Source organism: Mastomys coucha, unplaced genomic scaffold (assembly GCF_008632895.1).
Source record: "Mastomys coucha isolate ucsf_1 unplaced genomic scaffold, UCSF_Mcou_1 pScaffold5, whole genome shotgun sequence".
Taxonomy (NCBI): Eukaryota; Metazoa; Chordata; class Mammalia; order Rodentia; family Muridae; genus Mastomys; species Mastomys coucha.
Genome location: NW_022196911.1, coordinates 80289398 through 80305059, shown reverse-complemented (window position 1 = coordinate 80305059; position 15662 = coordinate 80289398). Strand labels below are relative to the sequence as shown.

The 15662-nt window shown below is 52.0% G+C and overlaps 1 protein-coding gene across 1 annotated transcript; it reads left to right on the top strand.

The window, feature by feature from the left end:
• Positions 1-10105: 10105 nt before the first annotated feature.
• On the top strand, positions 10106-15051 carry Lhx1 (LIM homeobox 1). Its single transcript, XM_031353214.1, has 5 exons — positions 10106-10577; positions 12298-12524; positions 12615-12892; positions 14089-14254; positions 14620-15051. Exons 1-5 carry the CDS (start codon positions 10408-10410, stop codon positions 14997-14999), a joined length of 1221 nt encoding a protein of 406 aa, XP_031209074.1. The 5' UTR covers positions 10106-10407; the 3' UTR covers positions 15000-15051.
• Positions 15052-15662: the final 611 nt, after the last annotated feature.

Genomic DNA, 15662 nt, shown 5'->3' with positions numbered 1-15662 from the left:
AACCCCTCCCTCTGCCCATCTTCCTGCCCTGGAAATGTCTCTGCTACCTTCTGTCCTATGCAAACATCCCAGCACAATGAGGCCAGGGAGGCTAAACGTAATCTGAGTAGTAACTGGACTCAACCCTACTCTGCAAATACAATTAATCCCAGCTAAGTCGTCGCTGGCACTGTCTTCTCTGATAGCCTCCAGCCTCTCTCCATCAGCAGGGATGGCAGCCAACCTGAGTGGGGACAGCACCGCAGTGTACTGTTGCCATCCTTACAGGGCTGAGGTCTAGAGGTTGCTCCCCCAAGGCCATCTCCTGAGACAATATAGAAGAGAAGAAAAAGGAGTAAATAAGTCTCCCTAATGTTTGGATTCAAAGTGTGAACAGTACAAAGTAATATGCACAGACACACACACACAGAGATATAAATACATACATACGGACACACAGATACACAAAGACAGACAGACAGACAGACAGACAGACAGACACACACACACACACACACACACACACACACACACACACTCACGTTCCACAAAGACAAAATGATGAATCATCTCTGACTGAGCATCCCAGCATTAGGTAATATTCTCAGAGGCCCAAGGTTTTCAGCCAAATCCCAGGTCTAAGCACAAGGACACTGCATAAATCCCTCCCCTTATGAAAGGCCAGTTTGAGCAGATGGGACCACTCTTAAGTAAACTGGAGAGCCCTCCCTTTGCCTGGCTCAAAAGGAGAGGCAGGGGGCTGGCCCTCCCATCCTGTGAGCAGAAAGGCTGGCCTAGCAGCAGAGGCCTGATGCTGTTAATTCTGCCCCTCTTGCTCACATCTCCAACTTATCTCTCTGGGGGGAGGTATCCATCCCTTTGACCACACAATCCTACCTCCCTTCCCTAAGGGGAGGTCAGGCTTGGAGGAAGCTGCTGCTGAACAAGTGGTGGCCAGAGGTGAGAAATCAAATGGAGCTCTGAGAGCTAACCCAGCAGGAAGAGGTGAGAAGCATGGCCTCCCCCCACCACAGTTTATCTCCAGACTGAATCTGTGGATGTCACCTCACAGCCACCCCACTTACTGATAACCACCTCATTAACATTTATTAAACAAAATATTTTAGTGAGAAAGAAAGAGATAAGGAAGTAAGCATTCTTTGGAGGTAAAGAGTGTCCCAGAAGTTCTGTCCACCCTCAACCTATATAGCACCAACTTCCACCCCAGGCCCTGCCCCTTTCTCCAGGTGTGTCAGGAAGATGCAAGGCAGGTGGATGGAGAAAGAGACAGACTCAGGCACCCCAGGTGCTCACCAAGAAATGCACAGACTGTGAAATTACACCAGGGCTGGACAACTTACCACCACGCATGAACCCTTGGGGTACTGAAATAATTAACTTGCTAATCAGCTACACCTTGCTCTTTCCATTCTCCCTGGAAAAACAAAAAATGCAAATCGCTTTCCGGTGTCAGTCACTCGGAAACAAATAATGCTTTTGAAGAAACACACCCTCTGCTCACTGCACAGACTGAAATGGGTCCTGGCGCATCTTTGCTCCCCGCTTGACCCACCACTGCCCACAGGGCTTCTGAGAGAGAGCACAGAGACAGAATATCTTTGGAGATGCAGGGTTTTTCTATCCCCAGCAGAGCCTTTCCTTCGCGGCTAGGCTTTCTCACTTGGGCCCTCTTTAGTTTGCTTGCTGACGCTAAACAGCCAAGATCCGTGTGGAGAACGTAGGATTGATTAGAATCGTAATAATAATCCCTGGCATTCGTCCGGCTTTAGCGGTTACAAAGTATTTTCACACATTATCTCATTTGGTTAGAGGAAGTCGGAGCTGGAAAGGACCTCGGCAATCAGTCCCAAACCCCTGCATACAGGCGGGGAAACTGAGGCCCAGAAAGGTTAACCAGCTTCTTTCAAAGGCTGCGGGATAGTATGGTCAGTTAGCACTGCTCATTTTCTAGAACCCTTGTGCCGCCTCAGATCCTCTGAAAAGGGGCGAAGAACATAACTTTCTGCTTCGCAACAGATATAAACCAACACATCGAACAATTAGCAAGACACGAAAATGAATTCAAGTCACTCCTATAAGCAATGGCCTCTGAAAGGGTAAAGGGGAGGCTCACAACGAAAGAAGCTAGTAAGCCCTAGTCCAGAATGGACATGTCAATTCAATGACTCTCCTATACCACCACTATCTTTCAATGCAACACCCCCATCTCCTGGGGTTTAGAGATGTGAACATTATACATTTTGAGGTTTGGGGATTAATGAGGGGCAGGTGGGCAGAAAGGAGCTTTCCCAGGGTTCTAATCTGGCAGCTACACCGGAGGGTTCCCAGCATAATGAGTTTGTGTGTGCACGTGTGTATCCACACAAGACATGAGACGTGGCATTGGAAAACATGCACCTTGATCCTTGAACGGATCAGATAATTTGCAAATTAATGGCTCTTTCCCTCCAAGGCTCTGAAAAGGTTTATAAAACATCTTTCTGAAGAAGGGGACATGTAAAGCTACACAGACACAGCTCTGCCAGGAACACATTTCCCAGTGAGTGGCATGTGTGTTCAGCCTTCCTCTGCTTCTCATGGCTCTTCATTTAAAGAGAAGACCCAGTGGGTCCTTAGATGCCTGGTCTATTTACAGATGTATTTATAAATGTGCAAAACACCATTTTTAGGTTCTGGGTTGCTAATTCATCACTTCTCACCTCTTCATCTGCCTCCTAAAACAACTCTCCCTTTGACTGTTAGTGGAACCCCTGCCTGCCCCATTGCCCAAGCCGCTTGGAAGGTAAGCGGCTCCTTTGTGTGTTCGTTTATTACTAAGCCCAACTCTTTTCCCTCTAAAACTCCTTCTTCTCCCTGTTGAGCTGACCATGCTTGTGGATTTATGAAGAGAGATGTTTTAGCAGAAATCCCCCAGAGTGTCCCATCAGCCCTAAATCCCAGGCCCACTCACCCCCCCTCAAGACCCCATGACACACAGCATGCCAACACGGCTTCCTCTTGCCTATGCATTAGCCATCCATTGTGGCAACCTGACATCTCTCACACATAAAACCGTAAGAGAGAAATAAAATATCTGTCTCTTGGCGAAAATAAAGCTTTGCCTCCCTCCTGATGTATAGGATATAAAATAAAGCCACGGCTCCAATAGTGGCTTTTCCTTATGCTGGAGTTGCCTTTGCACACACGGAGACAATGAAGACGGATGGTTTGGGACAAGGCCCAGCCTCCTGGGGCCACCTTCACCCTCTTTTATTATAGTCTCTCTCCACCTCCCTGCCTTTTTTCTTTCTTCTTCACTTTCTTTCCTTTCTGGTTTCTATTTGCCTTTTATATGCCCTTCTCCTTCTCTGTCCTGAAATTTTATTCCCTTTCTCTCTCTCTCTCTCTTTCTCTCTCTCTCTCTCTTTCTCTCTCTCTCTCAGTGTCCCACCTTCTCTACCATGCCAGCTACCTGTCTTGGTCTTCCTATCACTCTGGAGACTCTGTCTGGATCTCTAGTCCCTAGAAGGAATTCTGCTGTTACTGCTTGGGGAGACTTGCTTTGGTCAAATGTACAAATGTTCCCAAGGGTCACTTAAGAACTGTGTTTAGGGGGGCTGTTGGTTGGTTTTTGTTTGTTTGTTTCTGTTTTTCCCTAGGCAGAAGCTGTGTCTCCTCCACCCAGTCTCTGAATCTATTTCCTTAGCCTCCGAGGAGGCCAACGGAGCAATGCTTTGACATCTCAGAGATGGCAGCTGACTTCCAAATCCCAAAGCCTGGAAGCTTCATCACCAGGCTCACAGTGGACCTTGGGTCCCTTCAGCCAACTCGGCCACCAAATGACACATCAGTCCTCTGCCTTTGCTCCAAAGTCTGGAGACCCAAGGGTGAACATGGAGCCTTTCCCGTGCCACCTAGTCTAATACTGTCCCAGAAGCCCAGAAGATGCCTGCCTTCCTACTCCTTACACATTCTTCCCTACCCAGCAGGAACCACTTTAGTCTCCCATGGTCCCCAGAGACCTCCTCCTGGCCAGATGACAACTCCTCTGCAGACTCCCATGCCAAACCTCTCCAGCTTTGTCAGGGATCAAGGATATATCCATCCCTGGTCCTGGAAGAACAAACAGTGACTCATGACCTCCCCTGGGGGAAGAACAGGAGAGGCAGAGCTGTAGACAGCCATGTGGGCTACCAGAGGGGTAGTGGGTGGCTTCCAGCTGAGACTTTAAGTCCCAGGTGCAGAGCTGTGGAAGGGCCTCAGTGTGTGGGATCTGGCCACTCTATGCCAAGTAGACCTTTGTTAACATTGCCCCAAACCTAGACAGGCAAGGCAGTAAAAGCCATTGAACTCTGTCCAAAAAGGAGGGAGGTCCTGAGACCAGCTTAGAGCTGCCAACTTCAGGACAAACCCATCCTTAGTCCCAAAGGCTGTTAGCTTCAGGGGTTTCTCTCCCTCCCTCCCTTCCCACCTGATATCTCTCCAGATATCAGCAGTGACCACCACCATTAGGTAAGGGGAGAGAGTCAATTAGTGACAGGATTAATTACTCTGAGGCGGGAGCCCCGTTTGTCTTCCTTACCGGTGCAAGCGTGTGCTCAAACAGAGGAACATGGGCACGCACCCAAATACACATTGTTGTCACGCTGTCTTAGACGTTTTATTTATTTGTTGGATTCCTGCCCAGCGCTGCTCACACACTTTCCACAGGCGCTAAGTCTCCCACCAAACAGACTCCAATCTCCTTTACTCCAGCCCAGGAATGTGCCTGTCATACGTACAGCACACCCAGGTCCCAGTGGAAGACCCTAGCTGGGAGCTTCAGGATTCTCTGCTTTTAGCTTCTTCCCAGTTATTTTATTATTATTTTTTTTTTTTTTGAGACTGTCTTATTCTGTAGCTTAGGCTAGCCTGGACATCACTGAATAGTAGTACCCTTGAACTCAAGCACCGGGGTTACAGTAGTGTATCATGACAAAGGGTGTATTTTTCTATTTCTTTGCTTCACTCTTCCATGTGTTTCTCTGCACATATCTCCCCCACCACATCCTCTTGTTTTTTTCTGCATGCCTTCTCTTCTTCCCGCCCTTTCCATTCACTTCTGTCTCCTTCCTCACATCCTCTCTCCCTTCTCTACCCTTGCTCAGCAGCTGACTAAGATCAGCGCGCTCAACCTTGCAGCTCTAGCCGCTCCCCTCCCCATGCTCAGAGTCCCCCCAAACCCTCATGGGAAACCTGGATTGTTTACCCAGGTCAGGTGCACACTGTGACACCAGGCTGTATAGCCGGATACTGCCCTTTCTTGGCTTCGCGGTCCCTCCCCTGCCACTATCCAAGCAGGACTTGGCAAAATCCGCCAAGAGCAAAGTGCGCTCCAGGGCACAGTTGCAAGGCCACCTCCCCCAACTTCTCACCTTCGGTAAAGCAGTGATGGAGAGCAGGCGCCCTTGCTCGGATTGGGATTTCTGTCTGAAAAAGTGTAGAGAAAAACAATCCGCCCCCTCTCCTACCACTCCCTTACTATGTGTTCAGGGGAGACACAATGATATAAACTGCTTATTAAGAGAGAGAACCTCGGGAGAGGGAAAAAAAGAGGGGGGGTGGACAGTGAATCAGAGAAGATTCCAGCTGAGCAGTTCCCTATGTTGCATAAGCTGGGGCTTCACAGGTCTGTGCAGTTTGTGTAGCCTCCAGATAGCAGGAGTCCTGGGTGCATCTAGCTAGCGCCTTCCTTCCTTCCTCTAGAACCTGTGGTGCTGGATACGTGGGCTTTTGTGGCTGGCAGCCCCTGGAGCCTGCAGTCGCTCGGCCTTCTTGCCCTTTCGTGGGACCATGGTCTGGACTGGAAGAGAGAGCAGCTTCGCTGGGAATTAAATAGCAGTGACTAAGAAAGAACGGTCCCTGTTTGGCGGGAATCATTCAAGATTGTGGTGGGGTGGAGGATAAGGGGTTCAAGGGCTCTTGACCCAGGAGGCGAGAAAGATCAGCGGATGTCTGAGTGAGCAGGACTAGCCAGTCCCATTTCTGAGATACGGTCTCTCCGCCCTTGCAAGCTGATTTTTGAGAATCTTCTCAGAAGACAAACCTCGGCTGTGGAAACCACGATCTGGGGCCTTTTCCTACAGTGCGTTGGGAGTCAGGTGGAGAGGATTCTGTGATGGCTCTATGGTCGCTGAATGGTCGTCAGGCGTTCAAACTGGATCTCTGGACACCCGCCGGGTATAAGTGGCGGAGGGTCTATGCGACTTTGAAGGATGGAAGGTAGGAAACCAAGTGTACTTGAGATCGTGGACTGCTCAGTGGTGTAGGTGAGGAGGGAAGGTTGGGCATCGTCTTCAGAGGTCATAGAGAGCTCAGTGGACTCGGAGGTGGCGGATTTAGAAAGCTGGGTCAGTTTTCTCTCCTACTATTCTACTACTGATTACATTTCAAAATAAGAGTTCAATGGAACTTGTGGTATGGGGACGTTAATTGTGCGTTCTGTCAGCGTGAAAGCATTAAATCTAGATTTTAAACATAGAATCAAGGAACCAGAGACACATCTTGCATTGTGCTCTTACACACACACACACACACACACACACACACACACAGAGGGGTGGGGGTGGGGTGGGGTGGGGTGGGAATTGGCTCTGAGGCCCGTTTTCTTCACCATCAGGACACCAAGACAAGCAGAATACTATGCCCTAGAACCAATGTCCTGTCTTCACCCCAACTCCCTATCTCTAAAAGATGCCCTGTCTCCCATATCTGGGTCTCAAAGTCGTCGCACCCTAAATAACTTAAACAATCTCCCTTCGACTACCAAAGGAGATGCAAGTCCGAAACGGCGGGCAATGGAGTACAGTGTCGCCCTACAGGTTCCTACGACACCAATTTCCTAGTCTCTCCTTCCCGGGCCCCTCTGCTTTGCATGTGAAGTAGCCCAGCAGCCACGCCGGGTGTGTGCCGCTGGCGACCTGGGCGACTCGTAGATTCCCTAGAGGGTTATCCCTCTGTTGTATCCAGAGAGATAGCCGCTAGTTCTGGAATAGTTGGAAGTGGAGAGCGTGGACACCAACCGCCCCTTCTTTTTGACCGCTCGGGAGTCGTGGGGATAACAGGATCTCAAGCTCCTCACTTGGCTCTCCCTGAGGTGTCAGAATTCTGGGTATTGATCGACTTGTTCTAGGAAGTGTTGGGTCCACCGGAAGATCGCGGCGCTCAATCCAAACTTGCCCGATAGGTGGGAAGGTCGCCTTCTTATTCTGCTCAGCCCTGAGTCTAAGCCTAGGAAAGACCGGGAGAGGGATTGATGCTTGAGAACTCTTGCCTGCACGACTTTGGCCCACAGCTGCTCCACGCGAGTGCGTATGTGAACAGGGGTACCGAGAATGCTTTAGCGGTTCAGCACTCAAAGGTGTGGGGGTGGGGGCTGAGAGCAGATCTCTAAGGAGGCGTGTGAAGCAGGCCTTGGCAGGTTGGATTTACAAAGCAAAGATCATGCGGGTGGGAAGGTCAGAGCTGCTGAAGAGCTTCGGGGTTGCCAGGAGGTGCAAGAGAGAACAGAAAAGGGGTCGTTGGCACAGAACTAAAAAACCAACAACTCCATCAAACAAAAGCTAGATTCGTAACAGCTTCTTCTTTCTTCGCTGGAAGAGGGTATTGTGTTTGTGGATCCTGATTCACTGCCAGTCCAACTGCGTTTCTGCCCGCTTTTCTCCTGATTTGTGAAGATCTGCTAGGCTCATAGATGAAATTACTCTAAAGGCAGATTCCGAAATACCATCTAGATTTGGTTGCAGGGTCACCCTTATTTCCTTCCAATTTTGATCAAATGGGCCTTCCGAGCACTCCCTCAAATAAGAGCAAAAGTGGCACCACTTTGAGATAAATTTGGGTTAAGCTTAAGGGAAAAATCGCTACGGTTAACTTGAGTAATCCTGGGAACTAGAATACTCTTAAAAGCTCAAGCCCTCAGGACCAGCATCGATTTCCACACCTAGGCAGATTCCTCGCCGTCCCTTAAAGACGGTGGCCAGGAGTTTACAATATGGACAGAATTAGGAAAGTGTAATATCCCTGAGGAATAAACTCTGGTAGGACCGTCTGAAAAAAACGAACTTGTTCGAAGCCTGGAAAACCGGAATAGGACCCAGGCACCTTCGGTCAGAGCGCCACACGCCTCCCTCCCCTGCAGCCACGGTGCAGTCCCCCGCTGCTACCGCCTCCCCCAGCTGCGGGAGCCCCGCGGTTTCCCACCTAGTCATTTGTTTTTGTTTGTAAAAGGTGTCTCCGGATCACAATTTTCTCACAACTTCTCGCCAGAGTTGCAGCTCCTCACCCGAAGCGCTTCCCCACCCACTCCTTCTCCCATCCTGGCGCCGGGCCTCCGGTTTTCCCCGCCTCCATCAGGAAATCACCAGAATCAACTTTCCAAGAGAGCGCAGCGGGAGATCGACACTCGTGTCTCCCAGACTCCCTGCCGGGTGGACTTTGGATGGACTGGGGGAGGGGGCACCGAAACAGAGACAGAAGGCGAGATTAAGCTGCCAAGCGCCCCCTACCTCTCCGTAGACTCGAGCAATGCCGGGGGCAATTTCCAGGCCAAACGAGCAAGGGGCGGGCTATCAACACCTAGTGAATTGCAAAGCCAGTGTACTAGGACCTCCCAAGCTTCCAGATCTAGTTGCAATCTAATCCAAACAAGACTTCTGTTAGTATATAGGCTTGCCTTTACTCCCACCCAGAACTCTGACTTCCTCCGCGTCTCCTTTCTGCGCTTCCTCTCGCCTACTGTCAATCCCTGATGCCGAAACCGACGTCTTACCAAACCTGGAAGGGGACAGGACATCTCGCTGCTAGTTGCCGGCACCGCGCGGGCCCGCCGCCACTGATCCTCTAAACGCGGTCTCCCCGCATTCTCCCCGGCCGGGGGGGACGCAGAATGGTTTACAGAAGGACCGCGAGGCGCTGATTGGTCGCAGGCTGCCGTGACGTCGGCGGGCGCTGCATTAAGGCGAGGGGGCTTCCAGGGCTCAGCCAACAGCCAGGAGCAGTGACCGAGCCGCTGGAGCTGGGGAGAGACGCGCAGAAGACTGGGCCAGGAGACCAGGGATCGAGGGACGCGCGCCCCAGGAGAGCCAACAGGGAACCCGCGGGCCGGACAGCGACACCGGCAATCCGCGCCGAACTGTTCCAGCCGCTGGCCTTCTATAGCCGCAGCACCAGGACATTCTAAAGCTCTCCAAGACGCCCCCTCCCCCTGGCTTCTCGCGTTGACCAAGGAAAAGAAAAAGGGAGGGAAAAAGAAAGGAAGGAGACTAGAAAGAAAACTCAGATTTGCCACCGCACAAAAACAGAGGGGAGGACAAGAAAAAAAAGTCGAGCGACTGTGGGGCGGAAACACAGGCAGCGGGAGCGTGGGCCGAGCGATGTCGGGGCTGCGCGCCCAAGCGGCCGCGAGTTGTGACTGAAGCCAGGATGCTCGGCCACGCGCAGTGAAGAGCCAGACTGTGTTGCCTCCCCTGAAGGAGTCCAAGCGCAGGGAGGGCCGCTCCGAGGACGCGGCAGGCTGCCTGGCAGGCCACCACCGGCCGAGGTGACAGGGCTGGGGCGGTGGGGAGTGAGCGAGTGCGCTCGGCTGCGTCCGCCCGAAGTTGTCCCTTTCCATTTTTGACTGGCACCAAAAAAAATAAGAAAAAGAAAAAGAAAAAAAGAAAAGAAAAGAAAACTCTCCAGGGAGCGGGGTACCTAAGCAACAACTGCAATCAACAAAATATCCTACCCAACCCGCTATCTCCCCCACCCCTCGGCCTGCCCCCGCCCCGTCCCCAGGCCCAACGCGGGCGCCCAGTGCGTCCCAACTCTCTGCAAGAAGCCGGCAATGTAGGATCCAAAGCTTTCTATTCCCGTGTTCTTTTCTTTCCGTGTCTTTTTTTTTCCTTCCTTTTTTAAAGGGGAAAACCCGGTGGTGGGCAGTCTGACACGCACACAACCTGCCTTCATACTCTGACAAAAGCAGATGCACTTTGACTTCTGACAGCTCTACCTCAAGCTGGAGAGAACCCAGCTTTCCCGAATCCCGAGCTCTTGGCGTCTTCCTCTTCGTCTGTTTCCATTTTATTTATTTACGTCCCGCCGCCTCTCTCGGTGACCTTCACTCCTTCGCGGGCTTTGGGCAGAAGAGCCGCTTTCTTGCCCGCTTAAGACAGATTTTCCTCGCCCGGTGAGCTTAGGTGGCGCTGCTCCATCCCGCTGCCCCGGGACTCCGGGGCTGCCCTCTACCAGCCTGGTCTCTCCCCCTTTTGATTTGCCAGTACGGGTTTTTTTTGCTTGCCCGACTAGAGCGGGTTTCTTCTTTTTGGAGGAGCTGGTTGTCTTCAGAAGTCATCCCCTCGACTCTAATTGCCCTGTCGCTCCGGGCCTCACCGGACCAAACCAAAGACCATGGTGCACTGTGCGGGCTGCAAAAGGCCCATCCTGGACCGTTTTCTCTTGAACGTGCTGGACAGGGCCTGGCACGTCAAGTGCGTCCAGTGCTGTGAATGTAAATGCAACCTGACCGAGAAGTGCTTCTCCCGGGAAGGCAAGCTCTACTGTAAAAACGACTTCTTCCGGTGAGTACTTCCCTCCCGCGCCTCTGCCGCTCCTTCCCCATGGGCCCTTCCTGGCCAGCTTTGGATCAGAGGTTTGTGTGGCCATGGCAGCCACGTTAGGAGCTTTCACTAGGGCAGCCAAGTCTTTTCCCCCGCTTCTACTTCCTAGGAAGCTAGCTGGTACGTGAGATATATTCTTTTCTCTTTATCTTTTTATAAACACATCAGCTTGGTTCTGGAAAGCTTGCCCCGGGTTTGGGTTAGGGTTTCTTCCCCGCGCCTGGGAAGAAAGAGTCTGAGCCGGCTTCAGCTCAAAACCCTTCCAAGCCAAGGGAGAGGTAGAGCAGCCTCGGGGTTGTAGCTTTCACTTGTCTTTCCCGAAGCCAAGCTCTCCAGCAACCAAACTCATTTTTTCGCTCCTCCGAGATTGTTGGTTCTCCAAGTTGCGCTTAGAAGCTCCGGTTTTATTCCACTCACGGCCTTTACTTCTCTGAGAGATCTTGTCGGAACTATAGAGTCCCTGTGGCCCGGAAAGCCACAATAGAGCCCGACCTTGAGGCCAGTCCTGTATGCCTAGGGGTCTCCCCAAATGTGGATTGGCCTCTTAAGCATAGACCTGGGAGAACCGTACGGTTCGGCTTTGGCCTCAATCCAATGCCCAGGTTCCTTTTCGTGCCTTTCCAGTCAATGCCCCACAAGGAAGGCCACCTCTTGGCGGACACGGACGCGCGACTCGTTAGAACCGGGAAAATTCTCTTCTGCTTACCATTTTACATGTATTTTCTTAAAGTCATTGTTTGTCCCGACCACAATTCAACAGAATGGCTTTGAATGTAAATTATATTTCCCACTGATTTGAAATCCCACACTTTACTTCGCTATTTTGGTCTTGGTTTCTGAGGCTACCTCAAGTCTGGGAGACAGTTCGAAGCTAACCGGCCTCCTTTTGCCCAAAGGCCCTGGAAGCGCAGCCCCCGGTGGCTTGTGTTTGCAAAGGAGCCCGGAGCAAAGATCGTACAATCTGCTGCGGAGGAAAGGCTGACCTTTGGGGTTTCCGCAGACTGCGCACGTTTTCACTCTGGAAGGCTGAATCAGAGCCTGAGAGCCTAAGTAAGCCACACCGGCTTGCGGGGGCCCGTGGGGCCCTCGAAGCCTCGCTAGCGGCTACGCTCAGCAGGGCACCTAAAGCCGGCTCAACCCGGCGTCAGCTCCTGCTTGCGCCAATCTGCCAGGCTTTTGCGCAAGAGCGTGGCAAGAGCCCAGCTACAGCTACCGAGGCTCTCGGAGTCGGTGTTTGTTTACTCACCGTGAGATCGGACTTTGCCAACTCCCCGCCTGGGCACAGGTTCTTTTGTGGTGAAAGAAAGGCAAAGCTAGCGGACTAAAGCTGAGCATTTATTTCTACGGAGCTCTTAACTTGGATCTAACTTCTTTGAAGATAACCGGGAAATGTGTGCTCTGTTTCCGTTCTGTCCTCGTAGCCACTTTGAAGCCTTTTCTTGCGACGCTTTTTTCCTGGGGGCAATGTCTAGGCATGAGGTTAGAGGTAGGGAGCAGCTTGGGCCTTAACTCTAACCGAATTTATTTCCTCCTTTCTCCCTGATGTCCCGCATTCTCTCCTGCTTCCTCACTTGCTTAATAAATTCTTATATTCATTCTCTCCCCACCTCAACTTTTTCCCTGGTTATCTTTATTTCATCCTGGCTCCTACTTCTTCCTAACCCTCACCCACCCTACGCAGATGTTTCGGTACCAAATGCGCGGGTTGTGCGCAGGGCATCTCTCCAAGCGACCTGGTTCGCAGAGCGCGAAGCAAAGTGTTTCACCTCAACTGCTTCACCTGCATGATGTGTAACAAGCAGCTTTCCACCGGCGAGGAGCTCTACATCATTGATGAGAACAAGTTTGTTTGTAAAGAGGATTACCTGAGTAACAGCAGTGTCGCCAAAGAGAACAGTCTCCACTCGGGTGAGGCCAGGATTCCCAACTGGCTAGAGGGCGGGTATGGGGAGGAAAGCCCGCAAGACCCCTGCTCACCAATCCTTTTCCTCTCCCCAGCCACCACAGGCAGTGACCCTAGTTTATCTCCGGATTCCCAAGATCCATCGCAGGATGATGCCAAGGACTCTGAAAGTGCCAACGTTTCAGATAAGGAAGGTGGTAGCAATGAGAATGATGACCAGAACCTAGGTGCCAAGCGCAGGGGACCCCGGACCACGATCAAAGCCAAGCAACTGGAGACTTTGAAGGCAGCCTTTGCAGCTACACCCAAGCCCACACGCCATATCCGTGAGCAATTGGCCCAGGAGACTGGCCTCAACATGCGTGTTATCCAGGTCAGAACCCTGGTTTGTCACTCTGTCTCTCTCAAAGGCTCCAATGGCCACTAAGGGAACCTTAGCTGGTCCTGGAAGAGGCCAGAGTTCTTAAGGTCAGGGAGAAGTGACTGGGGAAAGGCTGGAAAGGGCTAGGAAAAGTGGAATGTGAGAAAGCCTACAGAGCTGGTAGTAGCTTAAAGGGTAGGGAGTGGCTTGGGAGTTTAGGATAAAGCAGGAGGAAAGCACAAGGTCCAACACTATGCTGACAACAGCTAGCATCCATCTTTCTGTACACATCCTGTTCCTCTCCCACCCTTTAGGAGCTGGCTGTGGGCTCCAGAGTCATTCTGGTTTCAGCATAACAAGCTCTCTTCTAATTCCTCAACCCCAAATTTGTTAGTTTTTGTGCCCCAGTTAGAAAAGCCTCAGAGCAGAGACTTGCTTTCCCCATGCAGATAGGGCACCGTGGATTGAAGGAGAGATGGTTTTTCAGTGGATGCTGTCTGAAGTAGGATGGGAAAGCTAAGCCATCTGCAGAGAGCTGGGCCTCTGCACCAGGAAGAGGCCAGAGAGAGGGTGGCTCAGGCACTAGGAGTCTGGCCTTACCTATAGTATGTGTGTAATCAGAGTGCCCTGAGGCCAGGTCAGGGTGTGGGCCAATATGCCTGGGAGGCTGTTGTTCCTGTCCTAGTACTGGAAAAGGGTGCTCTCTGGGAGGCTTTGTGAAGCTGTGCTCATGAATGTGGGGTTGTGTGTCTGTCACTATTGGTGAGAGGCTGTGGCTAAGTACATTTGGCATTTGGAGACTGTGTGGGTATGAAAAGCGGATTGTGGGTTTTGGTGTCATTGCCCTTTGGGAAACAAGTAGCAGGAGGCTTTATGAGTCTCTGTCACTATCATGATTTGGGGTAGGGGCTACAAGAGACCCTGAAATGGGAGTCGCATATGTGACACTATCTTGGAGCGTTTCAATATCTGGTTCCTAAGATAATGCAATTCGAAAAATGTGACTGTTGGAAATAGTGGAACTGCAAAGTCAGACAAGGCAGTAGTCTGCTCAGTACCCTTCTTGGGAATCCTGCACACACACACACACACACACACACACACACACACACACCAACGCCCTCCTCCCCTCCAGCTAGCTGGGCCCCGTTGTACACCGGCTGCCTAGTGGAGTTTCCGCGGTTTGACTTTGTGCTTGTGTGCTTCAGGTCTGGTTCCAGAATCGACGCTCCAAGGAGCGGAGGATGAAGCAGCTAAGCGCGCTGGGCGCGCGGCGCCATGCCTTTTTCCGCAGCCCTCGCCGGATGCGACCGCTGGTGGACCGCCTGGAGCCGGGCGAACTCATCCCCAACGGCCCCTTCTCCTTTTACGGAGGTGAGTGTGGCTGAATGGCATGGGGGTGCCCGGGCCGTGCGGGCTTCGCTGGATCCGGGTGGCAGTGTGGGAGGTACCTCTTGCTTTCGGTTGAGGTGTAAGGGTTGTGGTGTAAGGGAGAAAGCTGGAGAGCAAGTCAAGGGATGTGACCGAAGTTCCAACCCCGTTGAGAAGAGGGTCCCGGGTAGGGAGCAGCTCCGAGTTTTGTGCCAAGTCTCCATCCTGCTCCGGTGCCCTACAAACAGCCAGTTTCCCGAGCCACCGAGCGATGCTCGCTGGCAAGCCTGCCTTTCTAACTTGTGGGTTCTACTAGACCCGGGGTTGCGCCCGACAGCCTTCCCTTCATTCTCCTTACTGGTCCACAGATTACCAGAGTGAGTACTACGGTCCCGGAGGCAACTACGACTTCTTCCCGCAAGGACCGCCATCCTCGCAGGCCCAGACGCCAGTGGACCTACCTTTTGTGCCATCATCTGGGCCTTCGGGGACGCCCCTTGGAGGTCTGGACCACCCACTGCCTGGCCACCACCCTTCTAGTGAGGCGCAGAGATTCACTGACATCCTGGCACATCCCCCAGGGGACTCGCCTAGTCCTGAGCCCAGCTTGCCCGGGCCTCTCCACTCCATGTCAGCGGAGGTCTTCGGGCCCAGTCCACCTTTCTCATCTCTGTCGGTCAATGGTGGAGCCAGCTACGGGAACCACTTGTCTCACCCTCCTGAAATGAACGAGGCAGCTGTGTGGTAGCGGGGTCTCGCTTGGGCCACGGGAGCTCGTGGGTTGTACAGAGACGAGCTTTCATTTCAGAAAAATAGGAGATAAAAAAAAAACAAAAACAAAAAACAAAAAAGCAAGCCTCCTGCTCCACTTCCTTCAGCCTCGGGGACCACTCTGTTTGGGGAGACTGGAAGGCAAAGGGGGTCCAAAATAGGATCCAAATCCGCCTCACAGTAGAGCTGGTATATCCACACACTGGCTGGCAAAGCGCAGAACTTGGGCTCCAGAAGGGGAATTCCGAGCTATCCCCACCTTCGAGACCTGGATCCATGGAGGGACTCCACTGGCAGTTCCTCTGACTAACGGAAGACGTCTTGGACAGCTGAAGCCTCGCCTCGCTTAGTCCCGGGGATGCCAGGAGCCTGGGGAGGGAGATCTTCCTAGAGGTGCTCTGCCAGATGAGGAAGGAAAAGATATCAGGGGCGCTCCAGTCAGAGGGTTCTAGTTCTAGTTCTGGGAGATCCCTTCTTAGTGTTGTCTCAGAGTTCAGCGACGACAACAAACTCTTAATAGCTTCAGAAACACCGACCTGCTGTGCATCAGGTGGGACTATATATATATATATTTTTTGTCTATCCCGGTTTTTGATTTTTGTTTTCTCCAAAATTGCAAAATTCTAAATGTAAAGCCCTC